Source organism: Oratosquilla oratoria, chromosome 1 (assembly GCF_046742065.1).
Source record: "Oratosquilla oratoria isolate Oo_2021 chromosome 1, ASM4674206v1, whole genome shotgun sequence".
Taxonomy (NCBI): Eukaryota; Metazoa; Arthropoda; class Malacostraca; order Stomatopoda; family Squillidae; genus Oratosquilla; species Oratosquilla oratoria.
The window spans coordinates 103,215,534-103,232,311 of record NC_134777.1 but is presented as its reverse complement, the minus strand read 5'-3'; the positions used below and the strand labels follow the sequence as shown (position 1 = coordinate 103,232,311).

General features: G+C 43.9%; 1 protein-coding gene across 1 annotated transcript in view; it reads left to right on the top strand.

Moving 5' to 3' along the window:
- Nucleotides 1-632: 632 nt before the first annotated feature.
- The window catches only part of Sema2a (Semaphorin 2a), a 633,246-nt gene continuing 617,100 nt past the window's right edge, over nucleotides 633-16,778 (top strand). Inside the window, exon 1 of the mRNA XM_076183625.1 lies at nucleotides 633-761. Within this exon, the coding sequence (XP_076039740.1) occupies nucleotides 689-761 (73 nt within the window). The 5' untranslated portion in view covers nucleotides 633-688. The remainder of the gene's footprint in view (nucleotides 762-16,778) is intronic.

The following is a 16,778-nucleotide window of genomic DNA, read 5'->3' as shown; positions in this document are numbered from 1 at the left end:
TCTCAACAGTGAAAATACTCATATTTATCTATTTTGGATATATATCTTGAGGATGTATTCTCATAGGGGCGACCATAAACAAGAAATCTGCCAACAGCTTCACCCGAATCTGCCACCTCCTCGGACGAAAGTCGACTACGCACCCTCCAAAATGTATCACTCACCTTTGCCGATTCAAAATTAGTATCGTAATAACAGTCCTCCGCTCTGTTAATTTGCGACTCAAACCTTACCTAATGCCTCTAGAAGGCTAAGAGGCGTTGCCTGGGATAGCGCAGGTGTTGTAGGAAATGTCTTTATTAGATCAGCAAGGCTCTAAGATCAAAAAGAAAAATATGGTGATCGAGAGACTGACTACATTTCGGTCGCCATTGAGTAGTAGCTTGCCGCGTGCTTCCTGCTGCCAGACCAACAAATATACCCACATTGGAAATAATACACAAAGTTACGCTCATACTCTACTCTTTATGTTTTTATGTGAATTTAATACTACAATAAATTCTATATATAATTCTAGTTGGAGGTAGATATGATTATATATCATCTGTGTAGTTACTATGGAGTTTGGGTAGTGCATACCACCTGGCTGTACGACAGTTTTGGTCCAATGCCGGCAGCACGCTGTTCGGCGCGAGATGTAGACGCTAACGTTTAGTATCCCTGGTTCTGTTATTCTTTGGTGCACGGTATGGAGCTTTTGGGAGTATTTATTTTAGTTTTACACAGTTGCATCGCATCTGAGGCCTTCTACTACATATCAGGTGTGTATTGGAATAATTTTTACATTGTTTAGTACAGTTTCAGAGTCCGTAGACTTCTCATGAGTGTAGTAAAGTGCCATAGAAGTTTGAGGTGCAGATATTGTGGTGGTAAGTTGCCTTCCGTGTGTCCCACGTTCCCTACATCGTCTCCTCCGTCCCCTTCCATCCCCTCTTGCCACTCCTTCCACCTACTCCAGCTACTATTTATTTCTTGCCTTTCTTTGATTTACTTCTTCATGCTCATATGCATTCGCTCACGTTGCCCGCCTGCCTGTGGCAATAATTCTCCACCATACATGCTGTTCAAAGTTGTGTAAATTATTTGTTACGCATTATAATCTGTAATACAAAGGGTCTGGCATCACCTACTCGATGGAACTGTAGATGAGTTATTACTGTGAGTAATAGTTGTCTATAAAGCAAAAGAATATCTTTATTGCGTGAAGTTGAATGTCTTGAATTTAAATGGAGGTTATTTGGAGACGATAACCGAATACAGCGTGGTTCTCTTATTTTTTTTTTATACATGTTCGGATCAGCATCAGGAATTCGCGTGCATCTAGTGGCCACGCTCCTGTCTTCTCCTAGGGACAACTTTGACATTTAACAGACCCTCGAAAACAATTGGTAGTTCCCATCAACACCTAGACTCGTTAGCTAAGATGGACTTTCGGACTTCATCTCTTTATGCGGAGAGAAGAGAAAGGTGATCTCTGCGTTGACATCTTTGATCAAGTCCAACCTGAGACCCGGCAAGGGGTGCTTTGGCCTACGGCTACGCTTTGTTTCGTATCAGAAGAGTGATTAGTTACCAGTACAAAGGTCTAGACTAGGTGTCGATGCTAGTTTGATAACTTGGTTAAGTGCTGAGTTGTTCGCTGTAGTGTAATGTTGGAAATAAAATTTAATTGGAACGGTGATGGGTAATATTACTGATTGGAATTGGTTGACTTCTCAGAATGGAATAATCAAGTATTGTACATGTGCTGTGATTGGAATTACTAATGAGGGTGTACTCGTGATTGGAATGACTAAGGGCTTGATTGGTTTAAGGTCATTATTTGTATCTGAAGAAGTAAAGTTAACGAAGGTTAAGCTCGATACGCGTGCGTCCCTAAAGCTAAAATCGCCCGGAGCTAGCCAGAATAGAATTTGTCAAGTGTAACTGTAGGATTGTGAAGTAACAGTCTCCTGAAATATCTAATTCTAAAACTTTAGGTTGAATTAGATATAGAAAGTTTGCTGTTCGGGATAGACTTAATAGTTTGGCTTCTTTATTTCTATCCGAAGGCGATGATGATTAAGTAGTTTTGCAATATCTATGAAAAAAATAAATGAATAAAAAAAATCTAATCACCAATCGAACTACAAATATTATAGTGGGGGCATGAAATAATTTAAGAAAAATATTTAGAAATAATTTATGAAGAGGTGTTATTTATAAACGAACTTCAAATAATAAATAAATCCTAGAACAGTGATTATCAAACTGTGCGCCGTGACTACCCCCAAAGTGCGCCGCGTAATTTTTATTGATAGGTACGTGTACTTAGATTTATTATTATTATTAGTATTATTATTATTATTATTACATGCGCATGGACGCACATACTCGTACTAATATTATGCCAAATGCCTATTTCTGTGTCAGTGGTAGGTATCACACACAACACTGATTGAAGATTTGGTGCGCTGTCGAAATCCGAGATTTGTCATAAATGCGCCACTAAGCAATAAAGTTTGAGAACCTCCGACCTAGAAACTGTAATATAAGAACAATGAAAATACGTACATGCGACACATGCATGAGTACATACACATAACAAAAGGCTAACCAAACATGCACCCACCTTTCATCCACCCCACATCCAGCCAAAACACATTTACTGTCCATTTCATCTTTGCTCCTTGTGAGACTAAGACAAATGACAAAGCTCCCTCAGAAAGGGATACTTACCGTGGGGAAAGAGTAGAAAGTAAGCATCAAGAAAGAAGACCTTGTTCACATTTCTGATGTTGAACAACGTTCACACAAAATGATGGAAGAAAGAATATTTTCCAGTCTGCGCCCAAAAACTGTTATTCTATGCTCCCAGTTGATTGCAGAGGTGGTTCAGGAACTGAAAAATTCAGGAAGACTGAAAGATTCAGTGGTCTTGTGATCACTTCAAAGTTTTAAATGATGGCGCTACCGGTAGTGTCTTGGTCTTGTATTTGCTTAGTTGAGGGTTCGAATCCTGTACTTCTCTCCGACTCCCAGCTGTGTTGTTACTCGTCCCTACAACCCCTTAAGCTCATACTAGCTACTGAGCGCCTCCTAGCGTAAGCTCTTCACCCTTAAAATGTAATTCTGCTTAAGAAAAGTGGTAGTGTGAAGATTGTTTACACAAATAAAGAAGACAACGACAGAGAAGCCGAACTTTGATCTACGACTGCATTCGGAAAATAAACCACAAACTAAGAACGGAAGAAATCGTTCCTACGCGATTAAAATTAACCGACAAGCATACCACTCTTAAGTGGTTTAGCTCTGGTGGCAGTGGTTAGGATGCGTTGGGTACAAGTAACTTGCTTTGTCATTGACAAGAATCCTGACAGAGATGGAACGGGTTTACGCGTTAGGCTTGCGGGTTGAGGGGCGGCGTTGGCTGTGGTGTGTTTGTGGTCCTGGGTATTAGTCTAAAGGGTTTATGTATAAGAGTATTGGATTTCCTTTGATGGGGGAAGGGGGCGACGGTAACCCATTGGGAGTAGGGACTCCACTCATAAATGATGTACTGGAAGGGCAGGCGCCAGCCTCCAGCTCTTTGTCGATTTCTTCTGTTTCTAACGGTTCGTCGAACGCGGTTCGACAGACACGTGTTTAAAGTGATGTGTGAACGGGATATTTGGCGATTAACCAACGTGTTCGACAACCAAATACCCCGTTCACACATCACTTTAAACACGTGTCTGTCGAACCGCCTTCGACGAACCGTTAGACCGTATAAACCCCCTCTAACACAGTGTGTGATGCTGAAGTACAATGTGCATGGCGATGACTTACTAATGAACCAAAGTTTGTGGTATTAGATCTAACCCTTAATACTTCGTCACCGATAACTAGGACTTCTGTCCTTTACTTGACAGAGTTGGGTTTAGCGCTAAACGGGCATACTTTCGGTTTAGCTAAATAAAATCGCCTGACGTTAGAGAAGTACTAAAACAGTGCACACACACACACACACACAGTCAACGTATCACTGTTAACTCAATAAACCGATTTTATTATTATTATCATTACACACACCGCACTCACACATTATACATATATATGCAGAGTAGACCACTCGGAAAAAGAAACTAACGAAGCAGAGCGCTTTCGTATATTGCATCTTCAGGGCAAAAAGTACTTTTTGCCCTGAAGATGTGAACACACGTACCCGTGTTCTTATTAACACACACACATATATATATATATATATATATATATATATATATATATATATATATAATCAATTTTAGAATCACACGCACACACATACACACACACACACTAATTAGTGTGTGTGTGTGTAAAGGTTCGAAATGCTCCGCCGTCGCTCTGCGCCGTCACTCAGATCATGGTCACGTTCCTTTATTACTCAATTTACTGTTTGGGAGCATTAATGGTTAGGTTGGTTACTTTCACAATCATTAGTGCTCCCAAACAGTAAATTGAGTAATAAAAAAATCACCATGACCTGAGCGACGGCGGAGCACTTCGGACATGTATGGATCAGTGTGTGTGTTTGTGGAGAGGGCTTCTACAACTTATCATTATATATATATATATATATATATATATATATAATATAATATACACTGTGTAGAACATGCATGCAGTCAACCACAAGTCCCCCTCTTACTGACGCTTAATCAAAGACTTGGCTCATTTGCATATTATCACAATCTCATGGTACGAGTGATGTATAATTATATCCAAAGTATCATATTAATCCTATGAATCTGAAAGGACATCAGGAAGGCGAACCGCCATTAATTATGTAGTTGATGATTTGGACGGTGTGGGTGGGCGGAACTCCCCCCACGCCCACGCCCATCCCCATATTTGTACATATCCCGAATCGGTGACGTCATGAATACTGTGCATGGTTACAGTCTTATGTACATGTACAGAATGTCCCAGGAAATCTACACTCTCTTTGAAACGTTTGGTAACTTTATATCTAATCCATTGGTCCTCGTTATTATCAGCTGTTTGGAAAATGGTGGTAGCCATCAGTTTGAACAAAAAAATGCCTTCGGCACAGTCTAGTTCCCCCTGCGTGTTCGCAAATGTTCAAACTGAAGACCACAATTGTCCTGACACAGCTGATCATAACGTTGATCTGAGGGTTTGACAGCACTGCGAAACATTTCCAAATGTTGTTACTTTTTTGGGACAACCTGTATATGCACCAGACACGCAAAGTTGCGAACATTCGGACCTGGCCCACGATATGCAGTATTTCCCAAAATTGTAGGCATGTGGATATATATGTATGATGAAAATACATCCGTCGTAGTATTAATACAATTGTTTACAAAACCTTTTTATTTTTGTATTTCATATTTTACATTAATTTTTTCAGTGTTGTTATTAATGTTATTATTATTAGTAGTAGTAGTAGTAATAGTAGTAGTAATGATATTATTATATTTGTAGTACTGTATATGGTATTTTAAATACGCGGCAGACATTTTTTATCGTAGTTTGGCAATGACGTTGAGATTCTGGTGCCCGCTAGTATGTGCATTTTTGATAGTCCAATGCAGGACCGTCGCTCTGTCCCCTGCGGAACGGTACAGCTTCTGTGCCTCACCTACATGGTGGGTGGCTTGGTAAGGTGAGAAGTAGCTGGGGTTGTGAATAGAGTCCGAAACCAGTGCTCCATCAGCTCGACTATGCAACACATGAGAATTAAGGGATAAGGATGGGAAACGAGATGTATTCCACTAAGTTCTACTGTGTAGGCAACCCCCTTGATAATGGGGATTTTGCCTTGAGGTGAATAAAATCGTCGGGGGTTATCCAGAACAAAATATGTTAAGATGCCATCGTAGTTAGCGGATTACACACACACACACACACACACACACACACACACACACACACACACACACACACACACACACACACAGTGGACCCAGGTCGTGACATCAGTGATGAAAGAAATGTTTTGAACAATTGCAAGAAAAAAGTGTATATATTCTGCTTCATCGGGGACAAAACAACGTGATATTTCTGAACACTGCTAAAAATAGACAAGTCGATGAAACTGCTGCCGGAAACAAGTGACACTACCATGATGACCCTTTGAGAGGTCAGGTCACTTTAGGTCACGAAGAAAGACTGGCGTCCTGTGTCACACCATTATGACCGTGGGGGGGGGGGCGTGCTAAGGGCGGCATGTATGATATATTACCTCCCGCCAGGCGATTCCATTCAGTTGAAACTTCATGCAGTATCTTGAGTGCAGTTTTAGAATTGGCAACCCTGGTGATGTTATCAATGAGAAATGTGGCGTTGGCGCGTCTTGGAAATTGAAAGGTTTTGATAAGGCGGTGGTCGGTAATACAAGACTTTTAATTAGTAACAAAAACAGAGGCGAGTTTATCGGGTGTTTGTAAAAGTGATAGTTCGTCTTCATCAGCGTTTGCATAAATTTGTGGCGTCTGTTGACGTACTTGCGCCTTTGTCGCAGTGTCGTGCCCGCAGTGGATGAAAATTGTTCTCTTTTGGGGAACTCTAATATTCGGAAGCCTTCACTTCGGAAGTATCCACACTTCGGTAGTCTCCTTTCTTCGGAAGCCTCCATTCTTCGGAAGCCTCCATTCTTCGGAAGTCTCCACTCTTCGGAAACCTCCACTCTTCGGAAACCTCCACTCTTCGGAAGCCTCCACTCTTCGGAAGCCTCCACTCTTCGGAAGCCTCCACTCTTCGGAAGCCTTCACTCTTCGGAAGCCTCCACTCATCGGAAGTCTCCATTCTTCGGAAGCCTCCACTATTCGGAAGTCTCCATTCTTCGGAAGCCTCCATTCCTCGGAAGCCTCTACTCTTCGGAAGCCTCCATTTTTCGGAGGCCTCCACTCTTCTGAGGCCTCCACTCATCGGAAGTCTCCATTCTTCGGAAGCCTACACTATTCGGAAGTCTCTACTCTTCGGAAGACTCTACTCTTCGAAAGTCTCCACTCCTCGGAACCCTCCATTCTTCGGAAGCCTCCATTCTTCGGAAGCCTCCATTCTTCGGAAGTCTCCACTCTTCGGAAGCCTTCATTCTTCGGAAGCCTCCATTCTTCGGAGGCCTCCACTCTTCGGAAGGCTCCTTTCTTCGGAGGCCTTCACTATTCGGAAGCCTCCACTCTTCGGAAGCCTCCATTCTTCGGAGACCTCCACTCTTCGGAAGTCTCCTTTCTTCGGAGGCTTTCACTCATCGGAAGTCTCCATTCTTCGGAAGCCTCCACTCTTCGGAAGTCTCTACACTTCGAGAATCTCCACTCTTCAGAAGCCTCCACTCTTCGGAAGCCTCCACCATTTGGAAGCTCTTCTGAAGCCTATATTCTTCGGAAGCCTCCATTCTTTGGAAGTCTCCATTTTTCGGTATATAACGTAACATTGCAGAGAAAAATAATTGTACAGTGTTGTTGGTGTTTGTGCTAGGAACAATGTTTACTTAGATGATCGATCCGAGTATATTAATCATCGACGTAAAATATACATTTGAATAATAAAGCTTATTTGCCCCATATAATTTTGTGGTTTCTTCGCAAAATAACTGAAAAAATTGACAGAATCCGCATGAAAAAATGATGCGACAGAATCAGTCATACAACCTCAATACTTCACGTAGTCCACTACAGAACAAAGGCCTCTCCCAGTCTTCGCCACGTCAAGCCCTACAAACCTCATATGTCGTCCCATATATCACCCGCATTTACAGTACTATTCCGTGGCATCCAGTCAGTAAGATGCGTGTTCCATCTCTCCCCCACCCCTTATCTTTCTCTTTCCCCCTCTCTCTCCCTCCTTCCCCCCCTCTCCCTCCTTCCCCCCTCTCCCTCCTTCCCCCCTCTCTCTCTCCCTCCTTCCTCCATCTCTCTCCCTCCTTCCCCCCTCTCTCTCCCTCCTTCCTCCCTCTCTCTCCCTCCTTCCCCCCCTCTCTCTCCCTCCTTCCCCCCTCTCTCTCCCTCCTTCCCCCCTCTCTCACCCTCCTTCCCCCTTTCTCCTCCCTCCCTCCCTCCATCCCCCCCCTAGAGCCATAAAAAGAGGAGGCAAAGATGGTGAGGTTCTCGTGGTGTTCGGTGTTGTGAGCGCCTTCGGCGTCCAGGTGCTGGGCAGGAGGGAGAGAGTGAGGGAGCATGTGGGTGTGGAGGGTACGGGATAGAGGAGATGGGGTTCAAGAGGTCATCTGAGGAGTTGGAGCATTTCACGAACCGTAGCGCGGGCTCAAATGGTGTCTTGTCAAAGGATGCGCTTCTTCCCTCAATCCCCCCCCCCTCTCTCTCTCTCTCTCTCTCTCTCTCTCTCTTCCCAGTGGGGTTTGGGGAGGGCATTCTTCTTCCGACAAAGTAATTTTCAGCAAGAACCAGCGCTTCTATCCATGGAGACAACATTACGTCAAAAAGATCGATTTAGTAAATGAGAGGTTTAAGGTGGGCAACAACAGAATGGAAGGATAGCAAAAAATGAGAAGTGATAATTTTATTATTACTATTATTATTATGAATGCACCATGTAGAAGAGGAAATAAGAAAAATATGTAATTTTGTGGGAAAATATTGCGTACACTCGTGCATGTGTCATCCTAACAAGGACAGAACCTTTGTTTATGTTTATATGTTTTAGGGACGTGGGAATGGGGCTTGTGGAAGAGGTCGGTGGAGAGGGAGGAGGACGCATGAAGAGGCGGAGAGGGAGGACCTTGCTTATGTCTGGCCTCCGATCCTCTCCTTGCGACGTTGGTGGTCGGCACAGATTTTGGTTTCGAGAACGGAATACTATTATTTATTTTTATTTTTCCGCTGATCGGGGGAAGATGCCTCTAATGAATACGAACGCTAACCGGAAGCAAATATCAGTTTACAAGTAACGGGATCAGTTAGTAACTGGATCAGTTTACAAGTAAATGGAAGTATTAACCTAATCCAATTTAGCCTTGCTTATCCTAACCTAGGTACTCGTTACCTCCTCAAAATGTGAAATATTGAGGTTTGTTATGCTGACGGGTTTGTTCAGAGAAACGAATACAGTGTTTTGTGTAGTCACTGGTACTACTGGTAACTGGTACTGACGAGTACAAGTGTGTTACCGAGAACTGATGCACGGAAGTACAGGAGAGTAATCTTACCTGTACAAGTGTACAGGTCACTTTTGTACACACAGTACCTTCCTGTCTGTATGTTTAATCGAAAATTGTGAGACTCGAAATCACATTTCATCGCAAATGTCGACCGCGTGCCCCCTAGGCATAAGATTCAAAATACGTAACGCGGTCTTTGCGTGTGGTCTGGCGTTTTCATTTAAGCATACGGATACGATCTTGACCATTATGTCAATAGGATGGAAGGGTGGTTTTTGCATTAGCTTTGTATCCTTGCCGTAAGGGATATGCTAAGAATGGACAATCCAGGAAATTTGCCATTGAAATGTTGGTATTGTCAACGAAGATACCTTAGCATACTTCTTCCTGTGGGATTCGAACCCTAGCCTTTAAAATACAAGACAAGGACACTCCCATCTACGAAGGATTACAAAGGCGGAGCATGCCGACAGAGGACCTTTTGGTCCATAACTAGGTCGGATGCAAAAAAATTATAATAATAATAATAATGAAAAATTATAATAATAATAATAAACATATAATAATGTCTGAGAGAGGCCGTGGCGTAGTTGTCAGCGTCCTAGTCTAGGGTTCGAATCCCACAGGAAGAGTCGTTTAACCAAACTATTGAAAAGAATATCTACGTCTGGTCACTTTAACAATACGCTTCCCAAGGAGATCGTGTTTATGTAAATTCTGTGCGGGGAAGTACAAGAAGGTTCATATTTGTATGCAATCCTCCGGCTTTGTAACATGTATGGACCTCACTCGACGAGAACAAGGTAAATTATGACTTCGATCAAGTTCGCTCTGGCGACTTGAAGAGCCGTCACTCACTTCGCCAGAATAGAATTTGTAAAGCGCGTCATGGTTGTTAAAGTTTTATTCAGTAAGATCATCTGGCGACAGGATGAAATTGTCTCTCGTTGCTGCTTCTTATTCTTCTTCTTCTGCTTCTCTCATACCTTAGTTTCTTGCGTAATGATGCCGTCTTTACTTGTAGCGGTGAAATCTGCTTGAAGAAGAAAATGTCGGCACCGCAATTAATAGCGTCTTCATACGAAAAATAACCCCGTTTAGGGAATTGGTTGGATAACTTGGAGCCATTCATCTCTTTAGTGGCACCCACTACGGCCCAGAGTTGCGCAGCATTCTTTTATGACTGGCGTCTGGTTTCCTTCCAAAGAAGAATACTGATCACTTAACTTTTGCCGTCCCTCCGTGCCGCTGCCCACCATCAATTTCTCGTGAACCACCTCTGCAACTCCGCTTCACCGTTGTGATATTGTCCCCGAGAATAGAAGCGCTGGTTATCGCTGACGAAGTACTAGATATGTGAGAGTGAACAAAATGCTAAACAAATATACCCAACCATTCCCTTTGTAATGCTAATGCTGCCCTTGGTAAAGCCCGAAACGTTCGGGAGGCTGTACAAAGGGCCTTGTCCAAGGACAATAGACCTTGTAGCTGCACTAAGGGGTGCATTGTATTTAAGAATAGTGGAGAATGGCCTTCGTTATCTTCGATAAAGTGTTGAAACTAAATTGGGGTTCGAGGTTTTTGCCTGTGTCCGGACACTGTGTTTAGAATATATGAAGAACTTAAGATTATGAAAAAAAAAATCCAAAACCACTGGATCAAACAAGTGCAGAGTAGAGGATGAGTAAATTTAACCAACTTTGGACGAGGCACATTAAGAGCGGACCAAGGTATGCGTGGTAAATTTTGCAGGAGTAACACGGTCGTATGGCCTGTAGGGTTGGTGGCGTTAAGGATGGTTACCCAACAAATCAGTGCATAATAACGCCGGAGTTAAGGAAGGAAACCAATATCAGTAAATCTCGCATGATGTCCTCCAACCCATTTATGTTGAGTTCGTTCCTGTGCAAATCGACTTCGCAGAGTCGACGTGTGTTATTTTCGTTTCCTGGCGTGTCCTGGTATTTCATGAGTGATGTATGGAGGCCCCAAAGAAATGAAGATGAACTGTCTGTTTAAGTTAATTTCCTGTTTGTGCACTGACATGCCAAAACTCCTGTTAGCTTCTAAGCTGCCCAGAAATCTGTGAGAAATGTATGTTTATGTAAGTGTGGAGAGGTGGGGATGGGATGGGGTCGTGTTGTGTATTGAACAGCTTTTGTATATTAGCGTTTGTCTGATGCGACCACATGGGTGGTCGGTCATATAGCGTGATGGGACTTGTGGGTTCTTTTTACCGGATGCAGTATTGTCGAGATGTTTTCGGCGGACTCGAACCTCCTGTTTCCGCATGGAGGTTGTCAATGGGTGTCGTCTTGTGAGGAACCCAAGATCGTTCTCGGTACCTTGTTTTGTGTGAAGGGTAATTATGGTCTGTTTGTTTTAACTAGGCGGAGATTAGGGGGCAGAGGTCTTGTTGGGGGCTCAAGAGGGAAAGAGTGTTTGGGTTCTTTGGTTTCGTTTAGTGCTCTCTCTCTCTCTCTCTCTCTCTCTCTCTCTCTCTCTCTCTCTCTCTCTCTCTCTCTCTCTCTCTCTCTCTCTCTCTCTCTCTCTCTCTCTCTCTCTCTCTCTCTCTCTCTCTCTCTCTCTCTCTCTCTCTCTCTCTCTCTCTCTCTCTCTCTCTCTCTCTCTCTCTCTCTCTCTCTCTCCTGTATATCCTTTTATACGCGTCGGTTTAATCCAAAGCTTCCACCATCCTTTCCAATGTTTGCTGTAAACATGGGACACGAATGAATTGCATGGTGGGGTTGGAAGCAAGCTAGTTGTGGACTCGTACTTCTACTACTATTGTTAGAGATGATGATAGTTACCAGAATGTTGCACCCATCACGCTAAGAGTTATGGCGACGGTTTCGCAATAAGGATGTGGAAATGGGTGCGTGTGACATGAGATGGCACAGGAGCGTTTGTCGAGAGTGCCAGTCCGACTTGGCACTGGCTGGCATTGGCACTGACGACAGCGTCTGTATGGAAGGGGGTGTTGATGAATGTACGTTGACATTTGGAATGTATGAGTGATGTTAATTTACATGTAAACACACACACATACACACACACACACACACACACACACACACACACACACACACACACACACACACACCTTGTTTACATGAATTCTCGTTCCTTCGCAGCCACTGAAGTTTGGAAATGCGCGCGAGTTCGCGATGAATTTACGAACTGCTGAAAGTGCTGGCTGGCTTAGGGAGGAAAAGGAGGAAATGTAATCATGTTCTGGTTGGTGGGTAAAAGTCAGATCGGGGTCAAAAGTTCCTGTCCCACCCTGTAGCTTACAGTATGCAGATGTTGCGGTTGAGTATTCCACATATTTTTGTAATTGCGGAAGAAAGTGAATTTTATTCTCGGATGGATGTTGTATATAAAATGTATCGGTTAATCAGTACTGAAAGCTACTTGATAAAAATCCTTTGGATGTTTTGAGACATTTGCCCGTGACTGATTTAGGTGGGGTTGCCAGAGGTTGCGATGTTTTTATTTTCTTATTATTATTACTATTATTATCGTTATTATCATTATCATAATTATTATTATTATCATTATTCTTATTATTATTAATGTAACGAGTGCGTAATCGTTTAAAGAGAGAAAATAAAATTGTACCCTAGGAAGACCTCTTATCCAAGTTGCGTAACTCCGCTATCTCTGTTGTTCACTGTTCACCCTGAACACCTGTTTTATCAAGTTCAGAACATTTTTCTTCAGTAGAGGGGCGGACCCTTAAAAGGCAGGTGGATCCCCTCCGCTGAATAAACACGTCTGGCGCGCAGGTCAGAAAAATTTGTTTACAATAATTCCCCCAACGTTTGCTGGCGAAGTTTGATCTTGATCGAAAGAACTCGTTTTATGCGAGGGTTGTGCAGACCCTTGGCTGCATGTTGAGGGCGTGTAGCGCTTATCACAATAGACTATAAAGTGGGACTTGTTATTGGGGGTTGCTTTTGCGTTTCACAGGAGGAGAACCGTCTTCTACTGAATAAAGTGCCCTGGCAGGGGGGATACCTTACGACGCGAATAAAAGTAAATAGAGATGGAAGGGCCTTCCGCAAAGAAGGGGAAGGAAGCCCCCCCCCGTCTGTTGATTAAAATCACCTGGCGGCAGCGAGGAGGAATGCAGAACAGGAGCGCTTTGTGTACGTTTCAGTCAACGCTTCGAGAGGTTTCGCAGGATCGAATTCTTTAGTTTCGAATCTTCGAGTGAAACATGACGACGATCGTGTCGAGTGACGGAGGGTGCGGTAGGGTGGGTGGTGTGGGCAGCTTGTGTCGCTTTGGTAGCTGCTGGTGCCAGGGATTCCGAACCTCGCTCGACAGCGACACTGAATTGCTCCACTAAAGTAAAGGTGTTACTGTGGCCGCATGCGACCTCTGTACATTGACAACAGTAAACATTTACATAACTGGAGCCATTTTCGTGTTAGGTTATAAAAAAATATGTGACCTTTATCAGCTGTCAAGGTCATCCAGTGCCAAAGGTCACGTGAGGTTAAGGTTATATGTCGAAGGTCAGGGACGGAAAATATGGTGGAGGGGGAAGGTCTTTGAGTTTGGATTACACACACATGCACACACACACACGCACACGCACACACACCTTGACCAAGCTCATGGGCTCCCTCTTGATTGATTAGAATAGTCTGGCGAGTGCCAAGGCGTTTGTTTATTCCACAGGATGTCCCTAAACAGTACTCCCTGTTTCAAACGTTTCGTAACGTTGCCAAATTAAGTGGTCCGCGTTATCAGATGTGTCTGAGAAAACTATGGCTATCAGTGTGATATTAAAAAAAATTGTTCATCACCTCCCACCTCAGTTTAGTCTAGTTCCCTTTGAGTGTTCGCAAGCGTTCACCGGATTCGACAATGTTACGAAACGTTTCAGGGAGTGTGTACATCTGTTTTAGGGAAACTGTCGTTCTTGTTTGTTACTTTGTCATGCAACCGTATGAAAGCTCTGTAACCCTAGACTGAAAATCTAATCCCGTTTTCTTATTTCCAGGTGAGTTGGAGGAAGAAGAAGCCAAGCAATCAGCTAGAAGAGGAGGTGGAGGAGGAGGAGCGTCGGCGACGACGACGAGTATGTGGTAAGGTAGAGAAGTCTGGCAGACGAGGATGGAGGAGGGGAGGTGGGGATTGGTGTTATGAGAAGCGGAAGATGAAGGAACGCAGAGGAAGTTTTAAACACGCAGACCGTGAGACGAAGGGCTAGGGAAGTGAAATGGAGATGTTTGCAGGAGTGGCGTGGCAGTTGTGTGTCTCCGGGAAGAGGTTGGGAGAGGCATTTGTGCAGCAGAAGACTCAAGTGGCTGAATAATACAAGAGGGGCCAGAAGACTAGAAGGGGTGGGGTCTGGCTGAAGGAAACATTGAAGGTTAGGTTAGGTCAGGTGTGTGACATGTCTTGCTCTTGTAAGAGGAGGAGGAGGAGGAAGAACGTAAACTGTGGTGCTGAAGACGAGGCTGTGTAGATGCGGCGTCGGAGTGAAGAAGAAATAATTTGGAAAAAGAAAAAGAGTGAAGTCAAATGAAGCTACGGTAGGAAAATGGAAGATTTTTATTTGTTATATTTATTTAATTATTTTATTTTATTTTTTGTTTATTTATTTATTTATTCATTTATTTTTTCTTTTTGTGTGGGGGAGGCGCTTTAAATGTGCTAAGTGCTGCTGCGGTTTTGAGCACATGTTTCCAAGTAGGATGACCATCAAGAGGAGGAAGAGAAAAGATGGCGAGGGTTGTGGGGGCGCTAGAGCAGAAGTATGAAGAACCACGAGAGGGAGGGTGGGGGAGGCAGGTGAGGTTTCAAATATTTTAGGCAGAAGAGGCTTTAACCGGGGAGGGATATGAACACCAGAAATCAAAGTACTAATGAGAAAACTGAAGAACTGGTAGCGGAACGAGATTTGGGAAAATCACGTGACGAATGACTGAGTACAGTGTGATAGGCAGACCCCCCACCCCACCCCCCAGGGGTTCTTTCGTCCCATACATTCATCCCGGGTGGGAAGACCCACGTTAGCTCCCCCCATGGGGCACCTCCCCTAGAGGGTGAGAAGAAGCCCCAGACAGGAGTCTTCGATAATTGGACTTAGGGTTCTTCAGGGAAGTGGAAATGCGCGTTGCGGACACTCCAGAACCTTTGACCAGGTTACCGTGGGCCACTGGAATACGTACAGCTATAGCGGGTTCACAATAGTAAAACATATCGACATGGCCTCTTGGGCCATAGTGAGATACAAAAATTAATATAATGATGAAAAAAGGGCCGACGGGAAGCCATACTAATCGCGTGACACACTCTTCACAAGAACAGCTGTCATATCTCCCTTGTTACTTCTGCAAACTTCTCTGTCGTATCTTCATCTTTTCGGTCCCTACCACGGTTTTTGTCTTTTGGTGCAAGAAAAGCTGAATGAAAATATCAGATGTAAAAATTGTATCAGCCGTCAAGTAAGCAGTGTATGCCAAAATCGGAAGTTAATTAGAAAAAAATAGTATATGTGGAAAGGGCACCTAACGAGATACGGAATTTACAATTTATTCTAAGTTAATGTACAAGAAATGTTCAGGTGAACAGAGTGTGGTGGACTGAGGTACATTTGCATATCTCCACTCAAAGAAGAATGTTGATCATTTTATACAAATCTTCCTGTCTGCTTCCGTCTTTAAGTCTCTTCTCTATGACACGACCTCTTAGGCGCTCTCGAACCTCAAGGAGAGAAGGGCTATTAATAGGCCTGGAAGTACACGTCTCCTTCGCCTTGTCTGATTTTCCATCCATATATACATACATAGTACATATAGGCCGGGAAGCACAAGTGTCCCTCGCCATGTCTGATTTTCCATCCATACATAGTACATATAGGCCAGGAAGTACAAGTGTTCTTCGCTTTGTCTGATTTTCCATACATACATACCATGCATACATAGTACATATTTATATCCAGCCGTCCATCCACGCCATCCATGTATCAATTTCTTTCTCGGTCTTTCCTTGGGTTCACCACACCCACCTCTGCTTTCCACACTGTTTTCGTTAGTTCCCCTTTTCCGCCCTTGGTTTCTATATGTCCAAACTGCCTCAGCGCTTCCGCTTAGAGAAGGCGTTTATGTGACAAAGGGAGCTTCCGTGCTGCTCCCCTGGGTGACCTCAGGTGGCGGAGGAAGGTCACGAGCTTATGATCGGGGCCAGGTCAGGTCAGGGCAGGGCTTGGGAGGAGATGACGGGGTGGGGTAAGGAAATGGGTGGTGGGCTTGAAGTGGGACAGAAAGAAAAAAGGATGGATGGGGATAAGGTTAATCTCTCTCTCTCTCTCTCTCTCTCTCTCTCTCTCTCTCTCTCTCACACACACACACACTTGACGGCGCGGTGGTAGCGTTCGCAGCTGCCACTACGGCGCCCTGGGTTCGAATCCCACCCAGGGCTGAAATCATTTCAGTATCGCTGCACTGCGGGTTGTTACTCCAACTCTCGTGGGCGGTGGGTTGGGTGTGTGTGTGCGTGTAAGGTCACACACAGCATTACCCATAGGTCGGTCATATATGAGCTCTGAGCTCTCTTCTGAGAGAGAAATAGCTGTCGATGACGAGTCCAACATGTGATCCAAGACCATGGTGAATCACACACACACACGCACACACACACACACACACACAAACACACACAAGTTTCATAGTTACAG